Source organism: Dipodomys spectabilis, unplaced genomic scaffold, assembly GCF_019054845.1.
Source record: "Dipodomys spectabilis isolate Male_0828 unplaced genomic scaffold, ASM1905484v1 ptg000136l, whole genome shotgun sequence".
Classification (NCBI taxonomy): domain Eukaryota; kingdom Metazoa; phylum Chordata; class Mammalia; order Rodentia; family Heteromyidae; genus Dipodomys; species Dipodomys spectabilis.
In genome coordinates, this window is record NW_024870813.1 from 129955 (window position 1) to 144308 (window position 14354).

The following is a 14354-nucleotide window of genomic DNA, read 5'->3' on the forward strand; positions in this document are numbered from 1 at the left end:
AATCTCAACACTGAGAATCAGGAGGTTGAGGCAGGGGGATCGGAGTTTGAGGGTAGCTGGAGCTTCATAGCAATGTTCAGGGATCGCACCCTCCAAAAAAAAAAAAAAATCAAACGAGGCTGTAAGTGTGGCTCAAGCAGTAAAGTGCCAGCCATGAACAAGAATTTAAGCAAGAATACAAAACCCTGAGTTTAAGTCACGGTTTAAGCACACACACTCCCAATCTTAAAAGCCAGCTTGCACCTGGAATCCTAGTTACTCAGATGAGACCTAGAGGACCAAGGTACAAAATCAGTCTGGGCAGAAAAGTCTGTGAACAATGGAAAACAAACTAATTCAAAGGCAAAAGACTGAAAGTCTTCACCTTCAGGAAAGAAATGAGACAAAGATGCCTACTATTTTCATCACTTCATAGTAGTGAAATGTAAAAAAGTCATGAAGTGAAACTTGGGTGTAGATGGTTAAGATTTATATTATAGAAAATTGCTTTAAGAATACATGTAAGATAATTATAAAACTAATACATTCATCACAGTTGCAAGACATAAGCTCGATATACAAAAAACCCCAATTCGTTTTCTACATAATAATTGTGAAAAGAACATAATTCAATTTATAATAGTTTCCAAAAGAAGAAAATGCCTGTATGAGTCAAGCGGAAAAAGTCAGAGAATGTGATGTTAGGAAAACGAACCCTCAAATATGTATTTTAATGTTTTTGTTTCTTTCATGCATGTGTTTCTAACGCATTTATAAGATTATTTCTTTGTTGCTTTGTATGTCCCTCCCCCACAGTGTAACCCCCGCTTTCACTATATTTGATGTCAGTATAACATGTGGAGGAGACGGGGACAAACAAGTCGTTTAAGGATTCAGGTGGACCTGTTGCAACAATGAGAAGTACAAAATGTCATGTCAAAACCAGCTTTACAATGTAGGTGTGGGGGGGGGGGGGTATGATTGGGTGGGGGGGAAGGGGGAGGCTGGGAAGGGAGGTGAAGGGTAAACAAAGGAGGAGGCTGCAATGCTTGGTAAGAAATGTATGCATTATCCTGCCCATGTAATTGTAACCCCTCTGTACAGTATGTTCTCAAATAAAATAAAATAAAATTTAAAAAAAAAGACTGGCTGAGGAAAATCAACCAACAAAAAAAAAAAGAAGAAAATGCCTAGGAATAAACTATTAAGGCAAAATAAATAAACACTTAAAACCATAAACAGAAGTCCCATGTAATGAACTAAATTGTTTCCCTTGCCTCTTTTGTTTTTTTAAGGGGAGGGTGCTGGAGTTTGAACTCAGGGCCTCATCCTTACAAAACAGGACTTAGCCATATAAGCCACACTCCCATCCCTTTTTGCTTAGGTATTTTTCAGGTAAGGTCTTGTGTTTTTTCCTTGGATCAGCCTCAGATCATGATTTTCCTAACCAAGCCTCCCAGAGAGTAATGCACCACCTCCTTGGGCTTACTTTGTGAGATGGTATCATTTACTTTTGGCTGGGGCTAACCTCAAACTACAGTCCTCCTGAGTAGCTAGGATTATAGAAATGAGCAACTACACTAGGCTCATGCCCCAATTCTTACGTTGAAGCAACAAGCCTCATTGTTGACCATATTTGGAGACAGGGTCCTTAGAGAGTAATTAAGGTTAAAACAAGGCCATAAGACTGAAACTTTAATCCAAATAAATTGATGCTCCTATAATAAAAAAAAGTATGGCGTTTTAAAATTCTCATGCCATCAGAAAAAAAGGCCATTTAACACAAGAAGATGGCTGACTATAAAGCAGCTTTAGGCCTCACCAGAAGCCAAATTTTTGGCACTTTGATGGAGGATTTTTAGATTCCAGAACTTGAAGAAATTAAAAAAAAAATTTTGTTTAACACAATCTTTTATATTTTATTATAGCATAGAAGACTTAGGGAAAGGGAAAGATAGCAGATGTTCACAAATTAGAATATCAAATATTCTTAACGTGACAAAACTACTCAATTTATACATTTAATGAAATCCTTAAACCAAGAGAAAAGTTGATCCTCAAATTCCTATGTAACCACAATGAGCCCCAAATAGTGAAAAAAAAAAAACCTGAAAAAGAACAAAGATGGAGGAGTCATACTTTCTTATAGAAAAATTTAATATAAAGCTATTGGGATCAGAAAAATGTGGTACCAATATATGGCCAGATACAAAAATTCTAAGAGTTCAGAAATACAACCATGAATCTATAGCCAGCTGGGTTCTTTCTGCTTATTTTGTTTTTTGACAAGAACAATAAGATCATTCACTGGGGGAAGAATACTCTTAACAGCTAGAGCTGAGACACATGAAAGAATAAAATTGACCCCCTATTTTGGTTTACACCATACATAAAACAAGCCCAAAGGAATAAAAAAGATCTCACAAAAAAAAAAAAAGAGATGAGTTGTCATGACTCTGAATTTGATCATGGATTCTTGTATATAACACCAGAGCACATACAACAAAAGAAAAACAATACCAGATTTCATGACATTAAACTTTTCACATATTAACACATCAACAAAATGAAAAAAGAACTTATAGAACGGGAGAAAATGTTTCTAAATCATATAGTGATGAAGATCTATTATACATAATAAATAAGGAACTTCAACAACAACAAAAAAGAGTAACAGTCCAATTAAGAAGCAAAAGGTTTACATGCTATCTCCAAAGATAATGCACAAATTGCCACCAAATACATAAAAAGATGGTAGACATCAGTAGTCATTAGGGAAATGCAAATCAAAACCACAATGAAATACTGATATCCACTCTGAATTGAAAAGTTTTGAGAAGGCAGTGGGGAAACTGGAACCTTGTACACTGCTTCTGGGAATGCAAAATGGTATAGCTGCTTTAGAAAAGTTTTATTACTCCTTAACAAGTTAACCATAAAATTACCTTAAGATGTAGCAGTTCTACTTCTGATGTACATACCCAGAAGAAATGATCAACAGCTATCTGAACAAGCATTTGTATGTGCATTTCACAGCAGCACAACCCCTAACAGCTGAAAGGCAGAAGTCTACTGATGTCCACTGATGGATAAATGGACAAAAGTGGTAAAACAGAACACAAAAGAAAAAGAAGTACTGGTGTATGCTATAACACAGAAAGATCTTAAAAACATGCCAAGTGACAGAAACTAGACACGAAAGGTAATATTTCATATGATTCCACTTGTATGAAATCTCCACAACAGGTAACCCCTTAGATACAGAAAGCTGATCAGCACCATGGTGAGAGAAAGGAATGAGGAGTGACTGCCAAAAAAGGATATGGGCTTTCTTTCAGGGTGATAGTATATTCAACATTTGGTGTACATTATGAGCAGACTAAATGCGCTGAACTGTATACTTTAAAACAGTTCATTCTGTGGTATGAATTTCAACTCAATGATTAAAATGAGAACATGGTGATAGAATTTTCTACTAACCCGGTGAATAATTCCAGCCGAGTGAAGGTGCTTGATTCCACACAGCATCTGATAGAGAAGGTAGGACATTCTCTCATGATCTAGTTCCATCTGAATCACTTGGCAAAGATTTGCATCCATGAGCTCCATTACTATGTAACTTCATAGGTGGAAAAAGATGACAGCTAAGGTATACAGCAACAATCTTAAGAAAAATAACAAAATTTTATACTAACAAAATTTTAATTACCATACTTACACATCTTGAAATTCTTCTAGGGATTTCTGTGGTGTGAAAACATTCAAAAGACCAATTATCTATGGTAAAGGCAAAAAGAAAAATTAGACGCTACCTCCTAATACTTTATTTGGAAACTGTAAACATAAAAAATTTATTAGTTTAAAATCTTTCAAATTTTATGTTGTAAATTCAAATAAATTTATTTTATATAGTAAAGCATATGCTAGGGATTGGGGAAGAGGAAGGACTAGAGACCTACAAGATCTTCAGGGTAGTGAAAATGGATAATAGAAAAGTGTGTGTACATACACATATATATGTATATATATATTTGTACATATATATATATATATATATATATATATATATATATATATATATATATATAATACATTTGTTCAAACACATAGAGTACACCACACCAAGTGAACTGAGGCTGAGGAATGTAGCTCTCTGCTAAAGTGCTTGCCTAGCATGCACCAGGGCCTGGCTGGCTTTGATTTCCTGCACTAGGTTTGGGGGAAGTAAACCTATAACATGTAAACAATGGGCTTTAGGTGATAATGATGTTTTACTGTAGGTCCAGCAATTCTAACAAACTCTGGTAAGGGGCCATTGATTTGAGGGATGGTGTACATATATGGAAAGGTGAGAGTTGTATGAAAACTCTTTATGCCTTCCTCTTAATTTTACTATGAATCTAAAATTGTTTTGAAAGTTTTAAAAATAAAAACCCTATCAACAGAAGGTTTTCCCCTATAGTCTATTATATTTATGAGCACTTTATTAAGGACTAGTATTACACAATTATCTACTTATTTTTCAGGAAATCTTAAACACATCTACCAGTTTTACCCCACTTATTTCTACAAAATCTGTCATTTCCTGACAAAAATCTGTTATTTTTCTAGTTCTAAATAACATTGCACTTTCCCACTTTCCTTCATTTCTAGTCAAATTCAGTGATCCATACACAGGCATACCCTTTCTCACTACCATCTTTATAAGGATATTCTTCTCTCTTCTACCCATCCCATGAAAGAAATTATCTATGTTATCATCTCCAAACATCTATATGTAAATAATTCCCCCAAACGCATTGGAAACCTTTGCGTAGCTTCAGAGTTTCAGATACATACTGCCACTTACATGGACTTCATGCAATTAAGGCACAACTTTCATTTCTATTCAAGCCCCTTATGTTCTTCAGCATGCTCTCACTTTTACAATAGAAAACTCAGACTGCTACAGGCCATTTACTTTCTATTTTTTTTTTTCTTTTGAGATAAGTCAGCCTCTTTAACAAATGGCGCTGGGAAGACTGGCCATCTACTTGCTGAAGACTGAAATTTGACCCCCACCCCATTTCTTACCCTGTACAAAAATCAACTACAAATGGACCAAAGAATTCGGTCAGACATGAAACTTTAAATCTACTACAGGAAAACAAAGGGAAAATTCTGCAAGTTTTCTCAATAGGATTCCCATTTTCCGGAAAACAAGAACAAGAATTGAAAATTGGGCATCAAATGAAAAACTCTCGGCCCACCGGGCCCTGGGGGCTCACGCCTGTAAATCTTAGCTACTCAGGAGGCTGAGATCTGAGGATCGCAGCTCAAAGCCAGCCTGGGCAGGATAGTCCATGAGATTCTTATCTCTAATTAACCACCAGAAAACCGCAAGTGGCGCTGTGGCTCAAGTGGTAGAGTGCTAGCCTTGAGCTGTAGAGTTTGGGGACAACGCCAGGCCCAGAATTCAAGAACCATGACCGACAAAAAAACAAAAAACAAAACTCTGCACAACAGAAACAAGACACAACCACAGAATGAGTGAAAATCTTTGCCTGCTATTCAATAAATAAATGATGAATATCCAGAATTACAGAGTTAAAAAAAATTGAACACTGGGCAGGAAGGTGGCTCAGTGGAAGAGTGCTCACTTTGCACACATGAGGCCCTTGGTTTGATTCCTCAGCACCACATAAGCAGAAAAAGCCAGAACTGGTGCTGTGGCTCAAGTGGTAGAGCACTAACTTTGAGCTGAAGAGCTGAGGGGCAGCGCCAAGGCCAAGAGTTCAGGCCCCACGACCAATCAAAAAAAAGAACATAAAAAACAAATAGAGCAATTAATGGAATGGGCAAGTGACTTGGAAAGTCTCACAAGAAATACAAATGGCTAATAGACACACGAAGAAATGTTCAACATCCTAAGTCATAAAGGAAAGTAAAAATATACTAAGATTCCATTTCACCAGTTAGAATGACAATCTTCAAGAAAATGTAATAATTATTGGCAAAGATGCAGGGGAAAAGGAGCCCACATAAAATGTTACTGAAATGTAAACTAGTGTAAATTAGTATGGAGGTTCCTCAAAACTAAAAATAGACCTATCATAAGCTAGGCCCATTGTACTTTTAGGCATTATCCAAAAGAGTGTAAATCAATATACAAGAAAGTACCTACATGCTTATTATTATTGCAGTGCTGTTCACAACAAATAAATGGTAGAATCAGCTAAGGTGCTCAAAAACAGATGAATGGGTAAAAAAAAATGTACACATACACCATGAAATATTAAAATCATAAAGAGTATGAGTCCAGAGGCTGAGATCCTGAGGATCTTGTTTCTAAGCCAGTCTGGCAAAGAAGCTTATGAGACTTTATTTCAAAAATAAACAGCAAAAAGTCGGGTGGAAACTCATGTGGTAGAGTGCCAGTGAAGCAAGCAAGTCAAGCAAAGTTGAGGACCTGAATTCAAATCCCAATACTGTCCCTAGCCCCCAAAATACTAATTAACAGGGGATGGAGGAAAGGGAGAGAAGGAAATAAAGAGGATTATTCTGGGCAAAATATAATAAACACATATCTGAAATACCATAGTAAAACTTATTGGTTGCAACTAATACACACTAAAAACAGACTCTGATGGCAGACTAGAAGGGGGAAGGCTTAACAAAGACAGTGCACAAGGATGAACATGATGGAAGTCCTTTATTTGCATGTATGAGAATAGAACAATGAAACCTAATTGAAATTGTTTTAAGAGGGAGTGGGATGGGACAGAGTATAGAAGGGGAAAGGGTGATTGGACTACATTGTATATATGTATGGAAATGTCACAATAAAGCCCTACTTGTACAATTAATCCATGTTAATAAAAACAAACAAAAACAAAAGTCAGTCACTTGCTGTTTTTTTTCTAATGGGAATAAAAGAAACCATCAATCATAGATTGGATAGTCTAGAAAAAATTCATGTATTGATTAGTAGGTGGTATAGGATTACTTTGGGAGAAGTAATAATTATCAGAGAGGAGTACAAAGTCATTGATTCCTTCTGTGGACAAAAATCAACAAAACCAGAATCAATAAATGAGAAAAATGCAACTAGATATATTATATGAAGAATTTAGAGGGGCTGGGAAGGTGGCTCAGTGGTAGAACGCTTGCCTCTCATGCATGAGGCCCTGGGTTTGATTCCTCGGCACCATGTAAGCAGAAAAAGCCGGAAGTGGTACTGTGGCTCAAGTGGTAGAGGGCTAGCCTTGAACCTTGAGCTGAGGGACAACGCCCAGGCCCAGAGTTCAGGCCCCACGACCTAAGATTTCATGAAAACGACTCCAGTAATAACATTCACATGAATAAGATACAGAATAAGGGATACTTTTGACAGCTTCACACATAATTTCTGTAATATGCCCCCAAATTCCAGCTATGATGAAGATACACTGAGCAAAACTGGGAAGTAGACCCAATAAATGAAGAGTCAAAGAAAAAAAGCAATGTCTCATATTGTAGGGAGAGTAATTAAATTTTACCTTTGAAATCTAAAGGTGGCAAACTAATAATAAGTTGTCTAAAACCAAAAAAGAAAAAAAAAAGGAAAAATGATGGATGCGGCATTACTTGCTAGCAGGCCTCCAACAAAGAATTATTTGTTAAGACCATGTGAGTGAAATGGTGACATGATTTCTAAACATCATTTAATGCTTATAGTGCCGGTTCCTATCAGAGAACTTGATCAAAGTACAAAGGGAAGTGATCAGGCTAAAAGAGAAACTCAAATTCATCATGAAAGACACTCAATCAGCATGTTTTGAACAGCTCCTTCCAAGAGTAGCAATCATGTGATACATGCTTCCCACATTTCCACTTCTTGACAGTCACCTAGGCTTGGTGGGGAGGAGGGACTGGACACCTCAAGGAAGGAGAAACTAAGTTAACACCTCATCAGCCCTCCTCGTAAAACTGAGTCCACAGGTGACAGGACCATGAGTAGCTACACCCAAGAGTCACCAGGCCATAGCGAGCAGGACAAACATGTCTGGCTTCTTGTTGGAAGAAGAAGGGCATCCTCAGCCAGATGTGTCTGGTCCAGTACTTCATAAAACTATCATTGATGCAATTTTCTCCTAGTTTATTTCCAGTTGGCTTGGACCAATTATTCCATTAAAATAATCATTAAAGTATCAGTATGATTAGTGTAAAATAGAAAATATAACAGAATGTTTTCCTAAATCTCTTTAAAGATTTTTTTTATAAGTTTAACCTAACTGCTTTATAATCTCTTATTAAGCCAGGTGTTGGTAGCTACTCAAGAGGCTGAGATTTAAGGATTGTAGTTTGAAGTCAGCCCAGTCTGAGACTCTTATCTCCAATTAAGCACCAAAAAAGCTAGAAGCAGAGCTGTGGTTCAAGTGGTAGAGCACTAACCTTGAGCAAAGAAACTCAGGGATAGTGTTCAGGCCCTGAGTTAAGCCAACACACACACACACACACACACACACACACACACACACACACACACACACACACACACACACACACACACCTCTGGTTATTTTCAACACAAAGTGATCAGTGAGTACTGACATCACTTAAGGAGATGGGCAGAGCTATGAAGAAGTGATCAGAATTGTGTATCCCACACACCATGGGCAAAGTAAAATGGAAACAATTTCATCTCTGTTGTCTAGTTTTCTGAAATGCTAGCTTTATAGAGAAGCAAAAACTGAGCTTAAGTATGAAGTTCTTCTAACACATTTCTTTAAAACTCCTTCTATGAAGTCTATGTTGGGAAGTTACATAATCTAAATTTCAAAAGCCATTTTTCTTTTGATAATATTTACCAAAATTGAGGGACAAACGTACACTTTGGATGTGTATGTCTGACATATGTACACATACACATACCTCTGAAATGATGTTTCAAACCAGAAAACCAATTTAAAGACCCTAATATTTAAAAATAGTACGTTAATATTTGTGCATCCATAAGTAAATCTTAATTTCATTTCATTTCAGAAATCCGCTTACATTTTTGTGATTAACACACTTCATAAGCACTAACTCTCTGTAAGCCCGCTTAGCATGTGTTTGGTTCTGAAATGGTCGGCTTAGTTTCTTGATTGCGACGTTTCTTTCAAGAATGGCATCATAAGCTGCACTGTAACAAGAAATTAAAAAACAACACTTGAGTAAAAGCCCATAAAACTGAACTGATGAAATACTCATGCATATTATTTCACTTCCTTAAAGGTAAATACAACTGTTCATTCACCATTTTGCATTGCTCAACCTGTGTCCTCTATCCTTATACCTCTTTCTTAAAATGCTACTGATTCACACAGACAACTGAATGAGAAGAACAAAACCTTTGCTTATTCACTGCGTGTCATTCAAGACCTCCCCAGAACAGGTAGGCACCGAACGTACCCATGCATAGTGTTTGGGTCCACTAGATAGCTTAAAAGCTGGAGAGGCAAAATAAACATGTAGTCACAAGTTTTACTCAAAATACTTGTTACTTTGAGTACAAAAAAAAAACAAACTCCAAACTCTACATAAATATTTCAATCTTTCTGGACACAGGAAAAAAATACTAAGAAAAAGGTACATACAGAAGTATGTACCCCAATATTTATTTTGTAATTAAAAATGTAACTTTTTTGAAGGAGGAAATAAAATTGGTGAGTTTTAAACTTAAACCTGACCAGGATAGCAGAGGATGCTTCATAACATGGATGTACATAAACAATATATTCATTACCCTTCAAGTCTTTCTTTGTACCCCATGGCAGTGACTACATGTCACCTCTGGGATATGACAGACCAGAGAAAGTAAAGTCAAGATAAAGTAACTTTTTCAAGTAATTAATTTTATGCTTGAAAGACTTATTACTGCTTAATATAGAGTCAACAATTAAGCAACTTGCCCAAAGTTAGCTGAAACTAACACTGAGAGTAGGAGACATACTGGGCTATCTAACATTAGAATCTTTATGAAAGACTATTCCTGCTTATGCAATACTTGAAGGCCAGCCCTACATTGATTTAGTTCCTTGACTGACTGAAAATTTGGATCTGCATTGTAGCTATCTCATCATATGAAATACAGTACAGAATGATATGGATAAAGGTACTGGTACAATATAATGGATATTTGTTGGTTTTTTGTCAGTCAAGTGGCTTGAACTCAGGGCTTGGGGTGCTGCCCCTGAGCTCTTTTTGCTCAAGGCTAGTGTTCTACCTCTTTGAGCCACAGCACCACTTAAGAGTTTTTCAGTGGTTAGTTGGAGAAAAGAGTCTCAGGGGTACTTTTCTGCCAGGTCTGGCTTTGAACCGAGATACTCAGTCTCCTGAGTAGCTAGGATTACAGGTGTGAGCCACTCGTGCCTTGCTTACAATAGGTATTTGTACACATTCTATGTGTACCATAACTACTGCATATAAATGTATGTGCATACAGTTTTTACTTTAAAAATGTCCTATTTAAAAAATAAAACCACATGCAAATTATTAGAAATTTTGGCTGTTCATGTAAGCGAGGTTTTATTTGTAGTCATTAAATTCATTATTAATATTTACCTCTTAAATCAAAGGAATATCTCAAATTATGAAGGTTTACAAGTATCTAAGTAGGCTTCCTGGTGCCTGCCACAGGCTATGTTCTTACACTGAACGGAAAGAGGAGGCAGAGTAAACTTACCCCACAGAGTGTACCTACACTACAGCCCAGGCCCTGTGCAGATTCTACCATTTCATATCCAAGGAAATATTTTAAATTCTTTATTCATTTTTAAAAAAAATAAGGAAATGTTTCATGAATTTGCATGCTATCCTTTTCAAGGATTATGCTAGCCTTCTCAAATCACTGATTTTAGCATATATGCTGCGGAAGTGAGTACTATTTATTATTAGTGTGAAGATATGAAAAATACACGAAGCTTCTGCAGACCCAATCCAGATCCAGTCCACCTTATTATATGTAAGCTGGGTTCCACAATGAGCCTTTTTTTTTTTTTTTTGTTCTTTTTTTTTTTTTTTTTTATTGTAAAGCTACTATACAGAGGGTTACAGTTACATGAGTGAGGTTATGAGTACACTTCCTCTTGAACATTGTTACCCCCTCCATTGTTTTCCCCCTACCATCCCCTCCTTCCCCGAGGTTCTTTTTTTTTTTTTTTTTTTTTGATTGTGATTAAATGATTACATAATTTCAAAGTCACAAGTTCATTCTAACTTCCCTGGAGCAAATTGTCTACCACAGTCTGTAATATATAACAGTACATTTATTCATAAATTAAGTTCTTCTGTTGCTTCTGTTTGTGTTGACAATGAGTTTTGACATTTTCACATTTAATATTTGTCTGTTTCATAAAAAATCATTTGAGGAAATTAAATAATAAAGTGAAAATTGGAAGACAGATATTCTTTAGGCAGTTATTAGCAGCTGGTCAACAGGACTTAAGCTCCCTTCTAAAGCAAAGTTTTGCTTTTTAATTCTGGTATGAAGATTTCAAATTGTACTTACCAGAGAATAAGTGAAGGAACAGAAGCATTAATATACTTTAAAATATCATTTAATACTTCATAAATAACATGTTCCTTCCAACTCTAGGTGAAAAGCAGGCTTTGAACTGTTAATCTGCTAAGTCACCAATCTAGTTACAGACCTAGAGTCTAACCAAACGGCTAGTGTTCAGAACCCTAGTATTGACTACGTAGCATTTAATAACATTTCTCTAATTTATGGTTGGTTAAATGTAGTTGATTAAAATTATGGTTGAAGTTGGCTGCCAATGGCTCATGCCTAGCTACTCAGGAGGCTGAGATATAAGAATGGTGGTTTGAAGCCAGACCAGGCAGGAAAAGAAGTGAGACTCTTTTCTCCAAGTAACCACCAGGAAACCAGAAATGGTACTGTGGCTCAAAAGGGTAGAGTGCTAGCCTTAAGTGTTTTTGAAAAAGCTCAAGGACAGCATTCAGGTCCTAAGTTCAAGTCCTAAGACTGACAATAAATAAATGAACACATAAATAAAATACAGTTGACTAGTTTATAAAATGATTCAAATTTCTACAACTTTTGGAATTATAACTGCTTCAAGAATATAGAAAAGAAAATGAGTACGTTTCCATATACAAGTCTGCTTTACCTTAATGTTTCACCACATTTGCTCTGATTTGTTTTAATAAATATATTATAGGTAAAGCCCCCTTTTGTTCTCAGAGGTAAGAAAAACCCTTAGTTTGGTAAGCATTTTCATTTTTTCAACATATGTCCACATCCATAAACATATGGTATTGTTTTGTACATTTTAAACTACAAATGGTACAATAATGTCCATTTTGCTTTTACATTAAATTCTACATTTCTGATACTATCCTTGTTGATACAAAATGTTGTACAGTATGTCAAGACTATCTTATTCTCCTGTTGTTAGATAATGCTCTTTCTAATTTTTGCTATTGTAATAGATGCTTCACATGTGCAAGTTTTTCTTGAACCTAGCAGAAATGCTGGATCATAAACACTTCAGATTTTTAAATGGATTTTCAAACAAATTTGGTTCAAGAAGACATAATAAAGATATAATTATGCTAGAGTGCAGCTTAGAATTCCCCCAAACACTAGCTTATTATGCTAACTTAGTGATTTTGAACCATTAACAGAACTATCCCAAGGAGAATGTTTTACATTTTACTTTATGAGGAATTATGCTGATCTATGAAGACTAAGCCTCTTATAGAAATTAGTTTGTAAATCAATTTTAAAGATATATATGATTTTTACAGTGAAATGATATTAGCTGACTTCATTCCCTAGTGTGAAATAAGATTTCTGAAGTCCTAGTTTTATTAAAGTATCAAAGTGATGATTTAGTAATGTTCTTACTAATTAGCTATGTGAAGACATGTGTACATGGAAATTAACAAAACCCCATTGACTACTTACTAATATAGACATCTGTCTCTAGATGGCTTATGACCAAGAAGTTAATTATAGTTTAAAAACTTACCATACTATTCCTTGAGCTCCAGAGCCTATAGGTTTCAAATTCTGGTATCGTTTTAGTACTGTGAATGTAGAATCTCCGATCTCTACACTATAAAAATTGTTGTCACGTTTGCTTCTACTCATGATGGCAAGCAATTAATTTAATGGCTTCATCCAAAAGTTCACCAAGAGGCTGCAAAATGAGCAAAATGTAAACTTAACCTTTTTAAAAATTCAAGTCCTTACTCACTGCTCATTGATATTAATAAAGACTGCTAGGTTATGTTCAAAGCGGTCCTTCATTACTAAGCATATTAAGAATAAACACCACAGAGCCCTGGGTTATTAGTATATGCCACTCTTAAGTAAATGACTGGCAATTCCCTTTTGAAACATTTTTTAATAGAATAAACAGTTTCTCCAGTCTGGAAATCTAATTGAAAGAGTAACCAGAAAAAGCAAGTAATTATAATTAAACATGCTCTAAAAGTCATCTTCAGTTTAAAATGCAAACCAGTCCTTTTATGTTTTTTATTAAAGAGTACTGAAAACTGTTTTTGTGAGAAACTGATAAACTTTTATTACAAAATAATGAAGTCATATTGTAGCTGCCTAATAAGTAAGTTCCCACATTGTGAAGGATCCATTGATTCCTACAGTGACTTCTTAGTGTAATGCTTATGCTGAGGTCATAATGGCTGAGAGAAACAAGGTAGAAGGCACAAAATCAAAAACAGGAAGAGAGAGATGCATTTAGTATAGTAGTATACAAACAATGTTCTTCTAACAAGTTTGGAATATCAAAGGCAGTCTCTAATTTCTGACCACAGTTCTACCTGTCAAGAATCAAGGCAGTGGTTCTTTTGCTTATCTGAGTGATGGACACTGACAAACCTATTTTCCTTCCATCCTTACTAGATGAAAGTAGTCTATTCTAAAATACAGGTAGCAGGGCATGGTGGTGTACATCTAGAGTTCTGGTACTCCACCCAAGAGTTCAATGAAGCAAACAAAATACATGCAAGACTGATCTAACTGAACATCCACCAATCCAATAAATCATAAATCCTGATCGGTCTAAAGAACTGCTGTGTGTTGTACACATATGCAGGGCAGGTCAGAAAGTATGGTAAGAAGGGGAATTCCATAGTGAGATGGATGGTGAAGAGCAAGAGATCTTTGGTATGCGGTGATTATCTACCAGAAGGAAGGAGGAACAAGAAATGAGACACGAAAACTAGAGAAGCTACTATAATAATCTAGATGAAAGCCTAACCAGTTAGTTGGCTGGGGTACTGTTATATATGTTTTGGGACTGTTGGGAGTGTCATATAGGATTAAGTAGACTAACTCAAAAGGAATTCAATAAGGCAAAGTTTACTTCTGCAGAACTGTTTGC

The 14354-nt window shown here is 35.9% G+C and overlaps 1 protein-coding gene and 1 pseudogene across 6 annotated transcripts in view; one reads left to right on the forward strand and one right to left on the reverse strand.

Moving 5' to 3' along the window:
* Nucleotides 1-14354, reverse strand: part of Mapk8 (mitogen-activated protein kinase 8) — an 81347-nt gene that overhangs the window by 20822 nt on the left and 46171 nt on the right. For all 6 annotated transcript variants that reach the window (XM_042690152.1, XM_042690149.1, XM_042690150.1 and 3 more), the window contains 4 exons: nucleotides 12978-13148; nucleotides 8995-9124; nucleotides 3698-3756; nucleotides 3460-3598 (listed from right to left, as the gene is read on the reverse strand). In XM_042690152.1, the coding sequence (XP_042546086.1) occupies nucleotides 3460-3598; nucleotides 3698-3756; nucleotides 8995-9124; nucleotides 12978-13099 (450 nt within the window). In that variant the 5' untranslated portion in view covers nucleotides 13100-13148. The remainder of the gene's footprint in view (nucleotides 1-3459; nucleotides 3599-3697; nucleotides 3757-8994; nucleotides 9125-12977; nucleotides 13149-14354) is intronic.
* Nucleotides 10599-10738, forward strand: LOC122116616 (annotated as a pseudogene).